The sequence below is a fragment of the Melanostigma gelatinosum genome (assembly GCF_949748355.1).
Source record: "Melanostigma gelatinosum genome assembly, chromosome: 21".
Taxonomy (NCBI): domain Eukaryota; kingdom Metazoa; phylum Chordata; class Actinopteri; order Perciformes; family Zoarcidae; genus Melanostigma; species Melanostigma gelatinosum.
Genome location: NC_136654.1, coordinates 13,982,100 through 14,003,339, shown reverse-complemented (window position 1 = coordinate 14,003,339; position 21,240 = coordinate 13,982,100). Strand labels below are relative to the sequence as shown.

The window sequence follows — 21,240 nt, the reverse complement described above, 5'->3', positions numbered from 1 at the left end:
TGACAGCTTAAGGCTTCGTGGCTGTGACTTCACAGACTCCACAGGTCCCACGGTGTCTCTGTCCAATCATCTGACAACGCCGTGCATGAAGAAATATCTGTTCTCGGACTTATTGCTGTGTTTTGGTTTCACCAGTCAACCTACGTTTAATAACCAGAGAACATCTAAGAAGCTGAGGAGTATGATGCAATACTCTGTTCTTCTCAAACACAGAGGTTGTATTATTGTATCGCAGCTTAACTCCTCAGCTTAAGCCGGCTGTGTTGTTTGTGTTCCTTGAGTGAACGATGACAGTCACTTTCAACAAGGAATTAGCTCAGCGGATTCTCCTCCAACACGAGCCGTCGAGCATCAGCGGTGATTATCGGTTTAACGCTGTCATATCACGCCGCACAGTTACACTTTAAATCCAATAAGCGTTATTCTCTCACTCCTCCGTGATCGCACTGTTAAAGCTGCACAAGAAAGAGACGTTGTACACTTGATGTCGATTGTTTTTTGCAATTTCAAGTTGGGATATTGATTCAACTTTTCCCCCTAAAGTGTTTTGATGCTTGAGATTACTTGGAATGTTTGTTGTTGTGAAATCAAAGAGAGAACTATGGGGAGGGATGGAGGAAACTGAGACACAGAGACGGATAAAGAAATGAGGCTGTTGCATGGAAAACTGCTCGAAACAACCGTTTTGAATATTTTTTACAAACAGCAAACACTTTGCTGGAGTTAAAAGGATCATCAGTGCAGTCCTGAGCAATCCATCTTTCGTTGAATTAGTTCACTTCCACTCAGGTGAAACAAGAGCAAAAGCAGACTTAGGTTAGAAGTAACGCATCTGAACGAAAGACAAGAAATATCATTTGACAGTGCAGTGCAACAATTATATATGTATTACACATATAAATACTAATCTACTACTCAGCATCATAAAAGCTTTCAGTTACTCAATTCCAACATCCTTTAATTAGAATCTGGAGCATGCATAATCCCTCAATAGGGCTTCCTGTCTAACATTGCGTTTGCCGTTTGAAGGACTACTTGTGGAGGTTTTTCTCAATAAAACCGGTGGCTCACCTCTCCAAGCTATCTAGGTTTCCTCAAACTGCCCAGTCTATACACAGACCTCTCCCAGTTCAACCTGAGCGGCTTAAATGGGGCTCTAGAGTCCATCTCTGGGTCTCAGGAATGTCATTATCTGACTGGAAGCCCCCCCCCCTTTCCTAACCTCCAATCTTCAATCCATTCTTCAACCCCAAAAACCCCGACCGTTGGCAAAGGGATCACTGAAATGATTCTTACTGCGGAGAAAATCCTCCGTCCGCCGTCTTGTGTGAAAAGATCAAGGATGTTCGGCTATTATTCTCAGCGGCGCGGTGGAAGGTAGAGAAAAGAGCAGGAGAGTCCAGAAGAATGCCATTCAAATGAAACTTTAGGCTTCCATTATGAATGGCTGAGGGCCGGAGTCAAAGGCAAGTTTGGGCTCAAGCCAAAAGAAAAATGTCTGCACAGAAAGTGACATCCACAGAGAAACTCTTTAAAAGCACGTATGATTATGTAACATGTCCCAAAGTAGGTGTTTAGCCACTGCAAAGCTGTTTTTGTGAACCGTCTCGTGACATTTTAACGTGCTGATCTTAAAGAACATTGCCGATCACAATGGCCAAAAAAACTGCACCGGCCTTTAACTGCACTCGTACCGTCAGTCAGAGTTTCGTTCACGTGCTGACTCGACACGTTATCTCACGAAACAAAACTTGTCGTCACTGAACAAGCATGTGGGACGACACCATCCAGTCAAACTGCAGCTACAGGCGGAGAGGTTCAAAGGAGAGTGGTATTTCAAAGCGGCCAAGGCGAGTTTCTAATCTTCAAACACCATCAAAGGACGGTGTGCTCTTGTAGGAAATGACAAAGTCCCCCTGGTGCACAGATATTAGCTGCACTAAAACACAGGCCGGGGCAGTTCCTCAAAGGGAAACCAGCAACGGCCAGAGGCAAAGAGATCGTCAGGGGACACGTGTGGAGGCACACACACACACACACTATTTAAAGTCTTCATTACCTGACTGAATCTCACCTGCACGGCTTGTTACAGAGGTTAATTATTCGCAGAAAGCCATTTCTCTGGCACACAGGGGTCAGGGACAGAGACGTGTTGGTCGCACCTGTACAGCAGGTATTCAGCCAGAGCCCTGGGGTCGCTGACCGGGTCAACCAGACAACTGATCACGATGCAGCGAGGAGAGGAAAGGGAAGAGAGGATGGTAGCTCAACGTCCCTCAAAATTAGAAGGAATTCAGTTTTCACGTTTAAAAAAACAAATGCTGTGAATAATTGTGGATAAGGTGTCATGTCGTTGCGACCACAAAACTTCATCTCCATGCGTAAACAATGATTGCACGGTTATGTATCATGATTTTGAGGACAAGATATTTATATTGCACTGCTTTCACTCCCTTATAGGGGTGATATATGTTTTTAGTATATGTTGCTTTTTTCTCAATAATTTAAATAGATTTTCATTGAACAAAAGAAGCCAATAATCTGAAATTCAATTAAATATGTTATAAACACAAGCAGCCTTACAAGAAAGTTCCCTGAATAAAATAGTCTTGTTTGGTCAAAATCATAAATAATCCGGCCAAAGAATCTGTGAACAAGATTGCAAATCTGCCCAGATGTTCGATGCCAGCTTTAAAGTTGGGTACATGTCAGCATGAACCAAAAACGTTTTGAATGTACGACACCCAGCCCTACTGAGGGACACGAAGGGGAGAAGGGAGAAGCAATAACATGCATGACAGTTCGTTTCTTTAACATGGGACAAACCGCCTGTGAGTGAAATATCTGCAGAGAGGCAAACTCTGTTAGCCGAGCTCAACCCCAACAATCACACCACAACTTTTTCCTTCTCCAAATTACCCAAGCACGCGACAGTCAACAGCAATTAGGTGTTCTAACTACTTTAAAACACACACACACACACACACACACACACACACACACACACACACACACACACACACACACACACACACACACACACACACACACACACACACACACACACACACACACACACACACACACACACACACACACACACACACACACAACGCTGTGTTTGAAATTGCCAGCAAAGAACTTCCAGACATTAGACAATGGAAGATTCCAGAGAATCCACTACGAGTTATGATTTGCATAGGATGCATTACTGCTGACAATTCAAGCAGCGATGCCAACAAGCTGCCCCTAATGAGCGGTGGCAGGGAACAATGCACCGTTTGAGTTGTGGCTCATTCACACAAAGACTCTCTGTTGTGTCCACCTATATACGGACACACCGGGACGCCGAGTCCGTCGAGCATTCGTCATTCGCTCATTCCCCATTCTGACGAGCAGGTTGACAAGTTTACACCCTGTTCAGTTTCCCTCTGCCCGTCAGCTTGTGACTGCAGGGGCTCCTTGTCCCAACTCCACTCTCAGCAGTCTGCAGAGGGAGGAAGAAAGAACAGGTTGTTTCAGGGGTCCTGTCGTTTTTTATCGGACCCGCCAGGAGCTGTCGGACCACAAATCAAAAGTGTGCCAAAGCAGAAAGGGAAGACAACTAAACACAGACGGTAGCTTTGCCTTCCAGCCTCCACCAGGAAAAGTCCCATCCTCGGGCGACGCCGGCAACTTTCCTTGGCCCACTTACTCTCTTTTCGAGCGTCTTTGTCTCTCCGCGGACTCTGCTGTGGGATTTATAAATGAAATTCTGATGGCAATGTTCTCAGCTCTGCCAGGGCCTCGTTTAGCAGCACGGTGTCCTCGGGGCAAATCTGACAAGTTGAGCTGCGGCGTCAACATATAGAGGTAAAATAGAGGTAGATTGGAGGTTAATGCAAACAACATTCTCGCAGTCTGTTACAGCAGAAGGCTTCTTGTTTCTCACAGACGAGGTGACAGAATGCACTCAGGACTCAGCGCTTCAGGCACAAACCCGGCATAAACTAACTTTATTCATTTCTCTTTAACTTGTTAAGTTAACTTGTTCAGACAGGGCTAAGAACGGCTGGCACACATCGTCAATAACAGCAAAGACACATTGGAATGCGATTGCGTTTTATCAAATCTGAAGCCACAATTAAATGTGTTCTTTAACAGGAGACGTTGGGTTCCTACGAGAACATGTTTACAGGATTTAATGATGGAAAACACCGAATATACCTGGATTCAAACTCGCTCCATCTTCGGCACTTTAAGCCCCGCCCCCTCCCGCCCAAAAAAGCCCAGTCTGCTCTGATTGGTCAGCGTTTCCGATTCTTCCGCAACGCCATCTTCATGGCATCACAGCAGACGGGATTGAGAGAGACCTTCACAGTATTAATATAGCACCTAAACCTGCTTTATGATAAAACACAATGAAACAGAACTCCTACTTTCCACAGCATAAGAGTGAATCATTTCAAATTCCTTCTGTTAAATAAATACAACTGACATAAAATACAATAAAGTTCGTATTTACCAACTCAGGTAAACGTTTCATACCGAAGAGAGATGTGAATTTTGATGATTGATTCATTTACAGCATCAAAGTTGAACAAATCTTGGGGATTTTGCTAACTTACAAACCCTAATTCTGCACACAAAAGGTGTAGCTACTTGAATACATCATCAGATCCAAGTCTCCTCCAACAGCCCGGAGAGTGTTCCAACTTTTAATCATATCATTACCTGTCAGCAGTTATCAGCACGTCCTGCAACGAGGGTGCAAGCCAGTACGCCATTAAGACTTTCAACAATGTTTGAGCAACACAAACAAAGGCATCCCACCTCTTGCCTTTATCTTTCTAATTGATGACCTTGTTTGAAGAAGGAACTTACAAGTAGCAACACAACCGTGCAGTTCACTCTGCCTTCATACATGCATGCAGGTTTCCATGAGCCTTTGAGCAGCGCCTCAGGAGTAATGCATGGAGGGATGGATTGTGACAGGCTCTCTAATCCCTCGCTCTTCCTCATACTTCGGTCGCCACTTCAACGCTCCAATTTGTTCTGAACTACAAGCCACTAAAAACTTCAGTCAAAACAACAGGAACCTAAAACGTGTTATAAATGTCTTTCTGACAAAGTCGACTTAAGTCCAGTTAGGAGCTATTTATACTTTGAGTAATTCCAGTTGCTGTTATTTTAGACTTCAATACATTTTAGACTTATATCGGACTTTTCACTCCACGGCATTTATTTAACAGCTATATTTACTTTAATTTAACACACAAAGCTAATGAAATGTGCATTTAAATCAAGTAAACTATCCCACAGTACGTTGTTAGCTGCACCGCAATCAGCATCAACATTAAAATGCTGCATATTTGTTCATCTATTAACTATAACAATCACCAATAATATACACAGGAGCCGTTCTGCCTCTATGGGTACAATAAGTACATTCTGCTAATAAGTAATTTTACTTCAATACAATCTTAAATGCAGGACTTGTAATTCAATATTTCATCTTGTACTTAAGCAAAGGAACTGAGACTCAGAAGCAAAATAGTATGTAACGTAACTTACGTTACATTTACTGTCGCGTTAATGACCTGGGTGCGCGAGTGCATTAAGGAGTAGGACAACAATATAAAACACTATTTTTAACTTGCAATAAAAGTACTTCACCAACATAAAGAACGCGGAATGATTAAAGGTGTTAGAAATGATTTACCCAGCTGTTGTGCCGCATAAATCATCTTTTAGATTTAAGATAAAACGTGATATTAATAGAAACAGTGCTAACGTTTAATGCTGCTGACGTTAGCAGGTCATTTACCGCTGTTTTGAAGACGTGCAGATTCCTCAAAGATTCTTCCGACGTTATCCAATTAAAACAAATAACCGAGTTAGCTGCAGGTGAAGAGATGATAAGAGAAGCCGTTATGACCAAAGATGGCAGCCAGAAGTGACACGTGACCTACTCGTTTTTTTGTCCAACTGCTGCAAAATATCAATATTTATTGTAATATATAACAATATAAAATCAAAGGAAACAACATTAACATTATAGATTATTGTACAGACTTATTAAAATGTATAATTTTTGAGGAGATTTTGAAGACTTAATAACATTGAGAGATGTGCACTCTGAGGCTAAGCAACATCTCAACTTTTAAATGCATGAAATTATTCCACAAAGTAATAACCTGTTTTGGCCATCAGTATGTAGAGTGTGTGTGTGTGTGTGGGTTGGGGGTCTCAAGCCTTTGCCATGTTATGCTTGTGTAATGTTCTCAAAATGTATAACACCAAAGTCAGGGCCGGGCCTACGTCTGGTTTGCCTGCTTTGAATTCTCCTCACTCAAAGACGGGCAGCAACTCCGACAAGGTATATAGGAGATTACATGACGGTAGAATCTGAGCCGTCACTGATCGTAATGACTTTGATAGACGAGGCAAACAAGCCGGAGATCAGCACCCAGCATCCTCTTAGATATTTCTACACGGGACCCTGGTCATGAACTTCAAACTGTTTCTGTGGGCTGTGAGGCCAAAGGCAGTGAGGTCAGGTGTCGTGTTCGGCTCAAGAGGTTCAGAGGGTCACCTGGTACTTTTTGTGCCTCTGGACACAGGAGGCTGTCACACAAAGAAAAGCCCATCTGTGCACAGACATGTGCTACACACTGACCCCTGAAATGCAGACCTCCCACAATAACAGCTGCAACATATTTCTGACAGTGCAAGACTCCTTGCTCACAGACAAAATGTAAAGAACTGCAGGATGCTGCCACTTTTCAGAACCCTGCTGCAGATTGTAGTGATTTGATTGCACTGGGAGTGGTTGAGTCAGCGTTACAGTCTTGATTGTGTGAATTTCCACTCTTCAGCGAGGTGTGTGGTGGAATCCCTTTGTTTCCTCTGCTTCATATCTGTGGTTTCCAGCGGCCCGTCATACTTTCACATCAGCCCAGTTTAGAAAAACTGAGAAAACCCCCAACCCCCCCCCCAGGCCAGTAGAGGCCCCATACGGACCTGCCCGGGCATGCACCTGCCAAGCCCTGCCGCTCGCTGCTGCTCTGCTGCTCGTCTCGTCCCCTGCAGCAGATTCCCCCGGCATTCTGCCTCTGCGGAGGTCTCTGCGTCTGCTGCTCCCTCGCTCGGTTGAGACACGTTGCTCGTGGCTTCCCAGAAGTGAGGCCAAGCAGGCAGGATCAGCATGGCTCACATGTGGCCTGCTTGCATGCGTCTGTTTGCGTGTGTGTGTGTGTGTGTCTGATGCATGATACGCCTCATAACCCCTCAGGGTTAAGACTCTCATTAGCACCTAGCCAAAAAGATATCCCCTTTCATCTCATCTGTCCATATGGATCAAGTGAGGCACATCCTTTGCAAACAAAGACAAATAGGCTGGTAGATCCACAGCCTGTAGTCTAAACATGCAACGTCCACCACAAAGTCCCATGCGGTTAGCTGATTGATTCCATCAAAAAATCCCAAATTCACTGGCAAAGCCAGTATGTCGGAGTGGTGGGTAAGCGGTTCAGCCCTCCTGAATGGAGCCTGAAATGTAGCAGGGGTTGGCGGTCTAAACACAGAGATATCTCACTTGGACAGAAGAGATTTTCCTTCTGAGTGAACCGACTGAAGTTGTGACATCAGGGGTTCAAATTCAAGCTCTGTGTTCAGGGGCATCGCCCACTCTGGTCCGTCCCACGACTTGAGAGATTAATGGGCAGAAACCACGCTAGCAGACGTTGTAATTAAGGGCCCTTAGTCACTCCGTCACCAGACGGAGTGAAGTCAGCAACACTTGAACTCAGTGATGTCGGCGGGATCGGGACCCGATGGGATGAGCTAATGTGGCTTCCTCTGCTTCGCTAAACTTGAGACAAGAACATGAATGAGATTGATGAGCACTATCGGATTACTGCATGGGAACATCGAATTGGGCAAAACAGCATTTTTTTAAGTTTGAATAATTGAGTTGAATGTGAAACAAGAGACGTATTCTTCCTCGTGCACAGTGTTTGAGGGTTTTGAAGAGCTTATGTAACTGTGCCGTGCTTGACGGAGCTGCGATCGGACAGCGTTTTAAACACGGAAACGTGAGACTTGTTTGTTGTGCATCAGTGTCTGCGAGGAAGCAAACAACACAAGTGGCTTTCAGCCGATCATGTGATCACCATATATTCCATTACACCAGCTGTGAAAGCAAAACAACTCAGTCGCACGTTGCAGTGTGTAAGCCGTGATACCGGAGATCAGAAACATATTTGGGAGGGGAGGCGGGGGCAGGTTTTCTTTTTTGTTAGTAGCCATATGTAGAAAGCAAAAGCGCCCACGAGCTGAGAACCTATCAAAGGAGGGGGGGGGGGGGGGGATTACTCAGTTTTTTCTCCTGTGACTTCAATGGCTTGACTTTTGTGTTGGGGTGGGGCACTGCGCTCATCCGTCAGAGTCAGTGGCTGCCACGATTGGGTTGCGCCCCGCGGGGGTCCTGAGGTCATCCCGAGCGGCGCTCTGATCTGATCGGCGTCAATTGTTCCCCGTGATCCCGTCGCAGGCCTCCAGCGCCACGCTGTCCGCCACAGACGCAGCCAACACATCTGTTGTGACGAGATCGCCTCTCGAGAACGCAGCGGCCCCGTACAGAGACATGTCAGGTGATGCGCCCAGATATAAATAAACAAGACACTTGAGTGCAACGCCCTTCAGTAAATGCAAAACCTTGTGGAAGAAACCGCAGTTTTGTTTGAGCCTGTCATCACAAAAAGCGTGTTAAAACACGGGCACGGCAAATGTTTTCTTTCTCCCTCTCTCTCTCACACACTTACTTCTAGATAAATAGAAAGCAATTCAAATGAGTTACCTGATTGAAACTGTAATGGTTTCTGGCATCACGTGCTGGTCTCGGCTGTCTCGTTGTGGGGATTAATCCCTTCCATGGGCAGATCTGCACGAGCCTTCTGGTGAGGCACATATCTTCAGATATGCTGTCCGTCTGTAAGCTCTGTCATTCTTATCAAAATCAGCTACGGTGGGAAAAACCGCAAATCAGTGATGGAAGTGCTGCAGACAGGTGTTTTATTGTGTGTGTGTGAGAGAGAGGGGGCTTGTGTGTTATCTGTTAGATCAGCAGCAGATCTGTGTATCCTAACAAGTGGAAACACTTGAAGAGTCAGAACTAATAGCTTGTATCCCTGCCCTGAAGAAGCCTACAACCCCTCCCCTCCTGGTGGGAAAAAGAAAGAGACAGAGATAAACAGCAGCTCTTAGTATAAACTACAATAAACAGATAATTCAATAAATCACTGAGCTACGCTTACAGTTAAACCTGAGATTAACGAACAGAGAAGTGAACTGCTCTCCAAAAGCTGGTTGACTTTGAGGGAAGCCTCCCTGGCAGGTCACCATCATTGTTAGTGTAGGGTGGAGCTCATGGAGGGCACAGACTTGTACTGTGAGGCAAACAGTCTCACTTCCTACATCCTCTGACAGTGGAAAAGCACTAGGGCTGGGTATCACATGATGAAACCAGTGCAAAATACTTTCCCCGATACCTTACGTCGAGAGGTTTACACACGTTTCTGCAAAACCTTTTTTTGTTTCATTCAACAAAAGGAAGCCAAATGTTAAATGTTGTCTGAACACAACCAGCACGAGGAGACTTTGCAGCCCGTTCTCATTGCAGGATGTCTGATACCGACGCACTCGACTGTATGAGCACCGCGCTGTCAAGAACTACAATGGAAACCATCTGTAACTGTGTCGGCGGTGTTGAGACCGGTGTTGAGCTATTTTGAAGTTAGGCGAGTGATTTTTGTGACGTGGGCCACCCAGTGCGTCTGACAAAGCATCAGAATGTGACAAGTTGGAATGAGTTGTGTTGAACTATAATTATCCAAAATTGGCAAAATCTTATCTTATAAAATGAATTCTAATCTGTCTAAACATACTAAATGTCAGCTTTCACTCACTACTTGACAGTTTTTGTGCTACTTTTAGCTGGAAACCCAAAAAGTAGTCAATATAAACCCTAAAAAGCAAAGAATAAGTGATGTTAAGTTCTAGGTGTTTGGTCGTGGTGATAAACCTCTTTTGGATCATGTTGCACATCTTTATATTCCTAGTCCGCTATAGTGCTGAACACAGATGCAGAGATGTGTCTCACCTGATGAGCTCTTCTCCCTCTCTTGGTGTCACAGGTCCCTGGCCCTCGGGCAGCAGTACTCGTCTCTGGGCTCCCAACCCATCCTGTGCGGCTCCATCCCCGGCCTGGTGCCCAAGCAGCTGCGCTTCTGTCGCAACTACATAGAGATCATGCCCAGCGTCGCGGAGGGGGTCAAGCTGGGGATCCAGGAGTGCCAGCACCAGTTCAGGGGCCGACGGTGGAACTGCACCACCATCAAGGACAACTTGGCCATTTTCGGCCCTGTGCTCGATAAAGGTACGCTTGACTCTTTACTGCTGTATTTAATGACGATGTACATACGTATCCAAGGCTTGATAATAATAATCTGTGCCAAAACTATGACTACATAAAAGCTCTGGCTGAGGCTATTGCGAGCTGCTACAAAACGAACACCCTGAGGCTCAGCGCTGCCTGTTCTCTGGGCTTCTGCTGACAAACGCCTAACCAGGCCAATTACAATAATATACACCTTTCCTGCTCTGAAAGGGGTGCAGGTACAAGCTCCGACGCATTATTCAACTTCCAGCCATCTTTACCTCCAGTATCGCATTCGTCTTCAGAGTTTTTTTCCCTCCAAACCGTGTTTACACTCTCGTACATGAAAGAGGCAACACGGTGGGAATCCATCAACAAAACCTGACAAGCACAGCTGATATACTGGAGACATCCATCAGGCGCTTCACAAACAGAATACTAATTGTACGATATGGCCACACTGGCTGTGTCCTTGTAGAGAATCCCACTAAACCTGACAGTCGGGGAGGGGGGTACAATAGACACAGGTGTCCCGCTTAAGGCCTTGCAGTCCCTAATTCTAAAAGGTGGAAGTGTATGTGTCGTGAGCGAGGCTGCTCATTGGAAATGAATTACCCTGTGTGTCAGAGGGGAAGGAATCTGGGCAGAACTGGGCAGTGTGAGCAGTCCAAGCTCCTCAGTCAAATAAAAGGGAGAGGGGAGGCCAAATGAGATTACAGGCAATAGAAAAGGGCCGGGGGGCTCCGCTCAACCCCTACTGTGCATGAAGACCAGTGCGCGCCTCACACAGTCCAGCTCCCACGGACGCCCCATTCACACGCCCTTTTGACTCTGTCATGAAAACAGGCTGAAAGGGGATCTCTCCCAACCCTAGCCCGGGTGTGCGCTTTGGGATGGGGAAGGAAGGAAGGAAGGAAGGAAGGAAGGAAGGAAGGAAGGAAGGAAGGAAGGAAGGAAGAGCAGCTCACTTTGGGAGTGATGAATGGAAAAGTTGGGAGTTAGGAAAGGGAGAGCTACCAACCACCAGCCCGAGCCACCTTAAGAGGCGCGTTGGCCACGGCGGTGCTGTTGGTGGATGCCGGGAGGAAGTGGGGGGGTTGAGGTCCCGTGGTGGTGTATGGGATTTCAGCTCAGGGTGTTGGCGGAGGGGTGGCTGGAGAGGGGGAGGGGGGGGGGGGGGGGGGGGGGGGGGTGAGTTTAGGGAATGCCAGCTCCGGGCAGAGCGGGGCTGTGGGGGCGCGAGTCGCTGGGCCCTTTGTGTGGATAATACAGTGTGACACAAGGGAAACAAAGGCGGATTGATGGGCCCAGCAGGTAGCAGAAGCAGCGCTAGCCATGGCTAACAGCCAGAGCTCCAGGGGCCCAGGGCTCACAGGCCCCCGTTGTGGAGGGCCCAGCTAGGCCTGCCAGGGCGAGCAGGGATGCCCGACCTGAGGACGGAGTGTCATCCAATCATGCACTGGGGATTTAGAGCAAAACTGTATCCTTTTACTGAGAATGAACGGTGGAAATACAGCTTTTATAGACACACAGTTTCATCATTTAGATGTATCTAACATATCATACTGTGAACATATGGGTTCAGTTTGTGATGCTATTTTTCAAATATTACTGAAAATAGTTGTGATTTACAGTATTTCAGCATCTGCTAAAAAAGTCAGTTGATCCATCTGACATTTCACCTTTGATATTATTAGCATGCATACAATGTCAGAAATAAATATTGATCCTATTGGCAACATATTAGCCCTACAGGCTCGTGTAAACAGGATTTGTTTTGCAACTTTGCTTGTGGACACTTTCAGGGTGGGGAAATATGACCTGCCTCCAGACAAACATCAGTAAACTGTGTTTGTGGCTTGTAAACTTGATTGTGATCGAGTCTTGAAAGCCTCGTTGGCAGTGGAAAAGCTTGAAGAATGTCTGGCTTTAGTAGCCACTGTGGTCTGCAAAATGTGGGTCTAATTGTCTGGTCGTGATCGTACAAATTTCAAAACTCAGATCACGCAGTTGTGGATCTCAGAACCCCCCCCCCCACCTACCTCTGTGTATCTGTATTGCATGTATGTTACACAGCTAGCAGAGTGTAATGGCTGAGCCACGTTAAGTGTGCTGTGATTGTGAAACAATGGTGTCCGGTTACGTAATAAGCTGTTGCCTTCAAAAGGAGGCGTAACTCCATCCTTCGGTGTGAAAAAAAGAAACAGGCCGACACACTGCTAGGTTTCACCAGAAGGCCCTGGGCTATGAACAGGGACGGGTGGGAGGTGTGTGTGTGGTGGGGGACGGGGGGGGGGGGGGGGTGACAACATTCCTGAAACACTATCCAGATGCAAAGCAGCACACCTCAGGGATGACGGGAGGTCACGAGATCCCACTGAGCGTTAGGCCCTCCTGACAACAACCACAATGGGCTGATGTCACTGCAGGGACTCTGCTTTATAGGCTCCTTCATGTAGTGTGCGCTTCCTCATCGCTGACGAAGATCATGTGGTAAATACTGGGAGGCATGTTTACATTTTGTAAAATAATAAAAGGGTTCAAAGTTTCTTTCCCAAAGGGTTGTTGTGTTTCACAGTGGCAATCACCGGTGCATAAATGCCTTTGCAAAGATGTTGTGTTAAAAGGTTATTGCCTGCAGGTATCCCTTTCAATATGTCTGTCTGGATGTTGGCAGCAGTAAAGATTGTCCATGTTAAGCACAAGATTGACTCACACTCTCTCTCTCTCTGTCTGTCTTCATCCGTCTCTCTCAGCGACCAGAGAGTCGGCGTTCGTCCACGCCATCGCTTCAGCGGGCGTGGCGTTCGCAGTGACGCGCTCCTGCGCCGAGGGCACGTCCACCATGTGCGGCTGCGATTCCCACCACAAGGGCCCCCCCGGGGAGGGCTGGAAGTGGGGCGGCTGCAGCGAGGACGCAGAGTTCGGGGTGCTGGTGTCCAGGGAGTTCGCCGACGCCAGGGAGAATCGTCCGGACGCCCGATCGGCGATGAACCGACACAACAACGAGGCGGGACGCTCGGTAAACACATTTAGAGACACATGAGGAGAATGTGCACAGATATACTATACATATTAATCACCATCTAAATACTCGTGAGATTGTTTCAAATTCATGTGCCATCATCAAGAAGTCTCCGATCTTCTGGGAAGGCTCTCCACAGGATTCTTCTGGAAGGCATGTCTGCAGGGATTTGCATCAGTGAGCGCCAGCACTGATGTTATGTGATCGGGTCTGGCTCTAGGGCCTCAACCAAAGAAATTCTTTGTGAATGATTTTATTGACTAAGCGATTGATTTAATCAGCAGATCTGTAAAAATGTGTTTCTCCACAAAGAATCACACACAAGCACCAGTGTAAATCTGTTGTTGACCAGAGAGAGGTTTCTTGGAAATATGTCATTCAGCCTGCAAAAAAAGCAGAAACTAGTGGACTAAAGTAATGTTATCGATTAAAGAGCGACAGTTTACTCAGCTCATCAACTAAGGGGGGGCGGCCCTATCCGTCTTTTAGTTGGTGTCCCAGTTCATCCCTTAAGGGTTCTTACACATCAAAGCAACAAGCATATCTTTGTAAGCTGCAGCATTAAAACGTGCTGAATTAAAAATTCAGAGCATATATCTATGATTGAAGGATTGCCGCCACACGGCTCTCAATATGGCGATGGCACTGTTCCTAACGCTTGTGGGTCGATGTGGGTCGGGACGGCCTTAAGCTGAAGCTACACATTATCCTCTTTACGGACATCTGCGTACCGCTAATTTGTTGTGGGCCTGCAAACCTGTTCGGACTTATCCACGCAAGTGATAGCGTAGCGATGTGTGAAACGCGTCTTCCATGCGGACAGTATGAAGAGAACTACTTGTCCGTCGTGCCTGCAGCCGTCCGTGTACACGTCCGTTTGGGAGCACAGCCGAGGCTTCATCGGCGATTACCGCCGCGTGAGCGCAGTGCAGAGTGGCGGCGATTAGCTGGCCAGTGTGGCTACGTAAACAAAGCACAGAGAAGCTCTGATTACAACACACACAAGGGGAGAGTGACTTCATTCTCAGCTCAGGTAGACATCACTCCACTATATCTTTATGTAGATCATAGTTCTGAATATCACACTTGGCACCTTTAAGATTTCCCTTCACTTCAACTGAGGGGCCTCGCACAAAAACACAGCAGTGGACAGAAGAGTCTGCATACTTTTGGCACAGATAGCATTGATATTGATTCCCACAAGACTAAACTGATCAGCAGTGGCTTAACGGTTAGAAGATGGACTGTGGGACGGACTCTGCAAGACAGAAGCAGGTTCCATTGTTGAAGTACTGACATCTAACTGTAGAAAAAGTGCTCAAGTCACCGTAACACGAGACCTTCATTCGACATTCCTCTGCACACATGCCACTATTGTACTGTGGATTGTAGCTAAATGGGTAAACGGAAGCGTCGGACAGCGACATGTCATGCAAAAAGGAGGAGGACTCATCCAGGAAACATTAGTGTCTGGGATTACTGAGTGTTCATGTGACGGTGGGAAGGATTCGCTATTTGACTTGTCCGCCTTAAAAATGAGCACTCGACTTTGAATGTCTCATCTCAGCAACACACCTCGCCTTTCGTGCCTTTTGCATCCCAATAAAAAAATTCCCTCACAGTCAAATAACCCGAGTGAGTTGAAGGGGGGGTGGGGGGGGGGAAGGGAATCAGCTCAGACTTAAAACATCACTGGCTGCTGTCACCGCTCGGAGAAGAAATCGTCTCCCCGGCTGCTCGCTGAGGGGCAAATGGAGGGACCACACGGCAACGAGACGGCCCCTTTGATGTGAGCGCACAGGAGCAGCCGGGGAGACCACAGGAGCTAAGTGAGTCTCCTCTCCACCTGGCCCTCTCACGCTCCCATTATTTAGCCCCCGGGGCCCTCTGGGACTTGATGTTGGCATGACAAGCTCACAAAGTGATGTCACTAGACCCCCCCCCCCCCCTCCCAAAACCCCCCTCTCTCACTATCCCCTTCCTCAGCCAGAGGTGCCACAGGCACCTGCCTTCCGCCCCAGCTGGGGGAATTCTGCAGCTAAATATAGCCATTGAATTAAAAACACAACTAAATCAAAACACAAAAGGTGAAATAAGCCCCGCGGCGGCACACTCACGATGTGAGCCAGTGACTTGAGAGGGAACCAGCAGCGGCGCCTCTGTACTTCACAGCTGCATGACACTTAGATAACTTGCAGCCAGTGGCGTATTGTTTTTCTTGGCCCCGCTCTGCGAGTCTTCAGCGGTTTTGTTCAGTCTGCATTACTTAATTTCCTGTAAATTTCTGACCATTAAAATTCCGACAGATCTTGCTCAGTGGTGGACTGACATCACTGCCACACAAGCACCGAGTCACTTATCAAATGAACTGAGCACATTTAACTTAATTGCGCTTTTTAAATGGAATATTAGACCCAAAATCTACCTTTTTTAAAATGTCAAATTCCCTCCGCTCGTAGGCCTTGAAGAGCTTGAATTAAAGCCTTGAAGTGGATTCCAGTGGCAAAAGAATGTCAAAACGTCCGGAGAAACTTCTCACCACCTCGCAGCTCCAAAGCTCTGCCAAAAGTATTTAGGGATTTCTTGGCTACAGGAAAGTAGTTTGAGGGCACACTGAACATATGGATCCACTGTGGAGAAGAGGTCTGTGCATTTAAGAAGTTTCTGTATCCATTTATTATCTATCCGTCCACGAGGAAACCTTTTCCCTGCTGTGATCTAAGCTTTAAAGCCTAGGGCCGGTGACTTCAGACTCTAAAGATATATTTATAGCAGGGTGTTGCTTTAAGGGATCAGGAAAAAGGGGTTACGAAAGCTTACATGTTGGATCCTTGCCAGGCTTTACGAAGTTGTACATGTTTGTTTTTCAGAGCAACAGGTGTTTCAGTTTAACCAGCGACCGCGTTAACTGGTGACTTTCAGCCGAATGCCTGGTTGACTGAAGGCCGTTACGAGGACACCTACATGTTCTGTTGGTGTTTTCAACAACTGCCGTCAGTACGAGCAACTACAGACGCACAATGTAGGATTTTATTGACTCAGCGATTAGTTGATTTAATCAACAGATCTGGAAAAATTTGTTTCCCCACAAGAAATCACACAAAGCACCAGTGTAAATCTTGTGTTTAACAGCGAGGAGTTTCTTGTAAATCAGTCATTCAGCATGAAAGAAAGCAGAAAAACAACTAGTCGACTAAAGTAATCTAAAGCGACTAAAACGCCACAGTTTACTCGACTGATCGACGAAGAGGGGGCGGCCCTATCCGTCTTGCAGTTGGTGTTCCAGTTCATCCCCAAAGTGTTGGACGGGGTTAAGATCAGAGCTCTGAGCACGCTGGTTCTTACACATCAAAGGAACAAGCAAACGGTGGACACAAAGTTGGATGCACACTGTTGTCCAAATATGTGACCACGGACGCACTCGTCTTAGAGTCACCCGTTAACACACAGGTCACCCGTTAAACCCGTCACACCGGCGGCGACTACAGCTGCAAGCTATCTAACGATCCCTTCTGAGAGTGATTCCCAAAAACACACTCGTGTGTATGCCCAATCATCTGCAGAACAAGTCATACTGCATACGAAGACATCCAAAAGAAGGCAAATGTTGCTTCCACAACTACAACTGGACTATTTGTAGCACCCAAATAAAGACTCAATGAAGTCAAACCTCTGAGTCTGTCATGGTGTTTCACGTTCTGTACATGAACACACAACAGAGTTGGATCATCTAGTGACTAGATTCTAGTGACTTGTAATTTCTCACTAGTGTGATGTTACACGAGAGGTTTTTCCACCAAATACACAGGTTGCAGATTGCCAACCCAAACACAAAGTTGATGGACAATGTTTTCCTCATGTCGGCCATATGATCTGCCCAGAGAATTGTTTGTCTTTTACATTCCTAATAGAATAGAATAGATACTATCTTTATCCCTTTAAGGGGGAAAGTTTTCTCTGCATTTGACCCATCCCTGCATACAGGGAGCAGTGGGCTGCCAATGACAGGCGCCCGGGGAGCCGAGGGTTCAGTGTATTGCTCAGGGACACTTCGACACGTGACACATCCCAGTCGGGGATCGAACCGTTGACCTTCCGGTTCCCAGACGACCTCTTAACCCAGTGTGCCACGGTCGCCCCAAAAGTATGTTGCATTGGCCGGGAACCGAACCCATGATGCAAAACATGATGCAAAACCCTTGGTGGTCAATGCTCTTACACAGCTTGACAACTTCTTGCACTCCAATTAACTTCCGTTGCCAAACACTTACCCACTGTAAACGGGTCTATTGGCTTTAAACATCCCCACAAAGTGACCATAACAGTGTCTCCTGTGTTTCCCCAGACCATCCTCGACCACATGCACCTGCGCTGTAAGTGCCACGGCCTGTCGGGGAGCTGCGAGGTGAAGACGTGCTGGTGGGCGCAGCCGGACTTCCGCATGCTGGGCGACTACCTGAAGGACAAGTACGACAGCGCCTCCGAGATGGTGGTGGAGAAGCACCGCGAGTCCCGCGGCTGGGTGGAGACACTGCGCGTCAAGTACAACTTCTTCAAGCACCCCACCGAGCGTGACCTGGTCTACTACGAGGGCTCGCCCAACTTCTGCGAGCCCAACCCAGAGACCGGCTCCTTCGGGACGCGCGACCGGGCCTGCAACGTGTCGTCGCACGGCATCGAGGGCTGCGACCTGCTGTGCTGCGGCCGCGGCCACAACACCCGGACTGAGAAGCGCAAGGAGAAGTGCCACTGCATCTTCCACTGGTGCTGCTACGTCAGCTGTCAGGAGTGCGTGCGCGTCTACGACGTCCACACGTGCAAGTGAGAGAGAGCGAGAGAGCGAGAGAGAGAGAGAGAGAGAGAGCGAGAGAGCGCGAGAGAGAGAGAGAGAGCGAGAGAGAGCGAGAGAGAGCTTTCGGTCGGACTGCTGGACTACAAGTGCTGCCCTTCAACCCCCCACCTCCTGCACGACTTCCCCGCTTCCAAACACGAAAACATTCATTGGCACACTCACTCACTCAGCGATGGATACTTTCTTCTTATTTTTGTGTAAAAAACCTAGAATCCGTCTTCCAAACCACTTTGTTTCGATATCTGACACCCTTGTGATGACCTGACTGAGCTCTAGGCCGCTCTCATGGGAAGGAGCTCGAGTTGTGCCCCCCCCCCCCTTATTTATTTCCCCCCTCCATGCCAGCACAATGTTTGTGTTGCATGTACAGTAACACTTTTATACCTGTTGAGATTAATGCAGTAAAAAAAGAAAAAGAAAAAAAAAATAACTTTCACTCTTTGCTTTTGAATTAAAAAAACAAACAAACAAAAAAAGCATCTTCTAACTAACACCTCACTTCTCCTTGTCTTGGCTGGTTTACCTTTTTTTTTTTTTTAAACTAAACCAACCTCTACCAGTGACACGAACACGTCGGCAGCGTGGGAAACCATCACTTTGTAACTACTGAACTGAGCTGTTGTGTTGTGAACTACTGAGCTGATGAAATCCTCATGTGCTGCTGCTCCCCTCGACCACACCAGTCAACCGGAGAAGATACATATGCTGCAGTCTTGATTTTTATAGCCCTGCATTTCTGAAATATTACCATTGGGCTGGGACTGGAGGTATGCGGCATGTGTGTGAACAAGCATGCTCATTCCACCAACAACCATACACGTGTGTGTGTGTGTGTGTGTGTGTGTGTGTGTGTGTGTGTGTGCGCGCTATTCAGCCACTCCAGGTGGTTAAAATCGGAAGCATTGTTTATGCGTTGCAAAGCTCGCACTTCTTATGAATGACGACTTTGTTCCTGCATTCGATCGATCCGCTCACGACTTCCACACGCGTGATGCAACGAGCTCGATCCGAGTGATGCCGTTTGAGTTGTATGAGAGATCATCTGTGGCTGGCTTTATGCATCACAAAGGGAGTCACGCGTCAGCATGCTTAATGCTAATTCTGGTCTTATGAGCAAAGTGATGATAGGGAGATCCTTTTTGTTTGTTATCTAACACTTCATGCACTCATCAGGTCCATCATAGAGGCTTCAGTCTGAGGCAGATCTTTCATCACTGTTGAAAAAGGAAAAAGGGGGACGTGTGACATGTGGAGACCAGAGTAGCTTCTGATTGGCTTTCACAACCCTTCCTTCCTTCTCTCTGTATTTTCCTCTCAGTTGGACAGTTGTGGTTTTTGAGAAGTCTGATTTATGAACTTGTACTCAGAAAAAAACTCATGTTTTAGGGATATTGGATGAACACTACTGTAATTTGATGTCTGCCCAGTCAAAAAAGGAAGTTGTTTTTTTGGAGTTGGACAGAAAAGACTTCCAATTCACGTAGATTCTGACATTAAGCAGAAGAAAGCTGGGAAACGTCATCAGGAGCTGGAGGATTTGTGTGTGCAAGATGTCTGTGTGTGTGTGTGTGCATGACGGCTGCCAGTGACAAACAAGTGAATGGAAAAACGGATGGACGGACGGATGGCTGTTGGTGGAACAAACCGTGAGAGGTTTCCACACGACATGTCCCGACAGTCCCACCTGCTTCCTGTTAATTGCATTGAACAAACAGAAAGCACCAGTCGCGTGTAGGCTGTCCTCTCTCTGCGTGACGTAGCTTAGCATTCGTGTCCTCCTCCCACCTGGGACTACCTCCCTGTGTTCAGTCCCCCTCCACTTCTCCCGCTATATCCAAAGTTTTGTACAAATGTTTTAAAGTGAATAATTCCCTTTTTATTTTATAATCGTAAATGTTATGTTTTTATAAATATTATTTATTATACGATGTATATATCTGTATGACTGAACTAAGATTATATATTTGAAGAACAAAACTGTCTCGTGCTTTTTGCTTTGTAGCCAGAGGTTCACACTTCTCCACCGAACAGATGTTCAAGACTGTGAGAGAAAGTTCTACATGCTTAATAAATATTCGTTACATATCTCATCTTTAGATACCTTACTCTCTTCTACAGTGACATCCATTTTAAAATGAGGCATTTAAAAAACAAATTCAATCACAATAACCAACAGCGACATATCTTCTTCCTGTGTCGTCCAAAACCTATTAAAACTATTCTTTTATTACCATGACCACACGATTCATCTTCAATCACACGGTCCGGCAGCTCGAAATACTCACTACAGCACCAAATGTGGATTAATCCGCCCCTGAAAATAGTCCCCAAACAATTCACTATTTCCTCCTGTTTGAGTAACATTTGTGAAAAACTACGCCGAGAAGATGTTGAAGGACGAAATTCAACTTTTTACTGATATTGTAAGACAGACAAACGCATTGTTGGTTTTGGTCTTTTTGTGGCATTTGTTAACAACAACAACAAAAAATATAGAATAATGCTAGTCATAAATATGGATTCTTATTAAAGAATTGGCTGTTAATTTGCACTGTACAGAAGTTACATTTTAGAGGACATACTATCTAGATGAGGTGACACAACACAATTATCAAAAACATACAAGAAATGTAGAATTATGGGACACAAAATACAAATTAAAGAAATGGTCGCAACATAATCTCCATTTGCAGCATGCTCCTGTTATTAACACCTGAAAGAAATATGTTCTGCAACTTTGGGTCCACAATCCTGAAGGACAAGAAATCTGCACCCGGGGGAGAAGTCCCACCGGCGCCCACACAGACGTTCTGCACGAGCTACTTGGTTAAACAGCAGACTGTGTTTTCCTGTTGAGCTGTGTGACTCTCACACAACATGCTGCAGAAGCTGTGGAGGTTAACCGCGAATGTCTGAGGAGCTTCATCTCATCACGAGACCTCAAGT

The 21,240-nt window shown here is 46.4% G+C and overlaps 1 protein-coding gene across 1 annotated transcript in view; it reads left to right on the top strand.

Annotated features, from left to right (window-relative positions):
• The window catches only part of wnt3 (wingless-type MMTV integration site family, member 3), a 20,990-nt gene extending 2,143 nt beyond the window's left edge, over positions 1 to 18,847 (top strand). Inside the window, exons 2-4 of the mRNA XM_079293124.1 lie at positions 10,176 to 10,417; positions 13,174 to 13,439; positions 17,788 to 18,847. Coding sequence (XP_079149250.1) covers positions 10,176 to 10,417; positions 13,174 to 13,439; positions 17,788 to 18,267 — 988 coding nt within the window. The 3' untranslated portion in view covers positions 18,268 to 18,847. The remainder of the gene's footprint in view (positions 1 to 10,175; positions 10,418 to 13,173; positions 13,440 to 17,787) is intronic.
• The last annotated feature ends 2,393 nt before the right edge of the window (positions 18,848 to 21,240 follow it).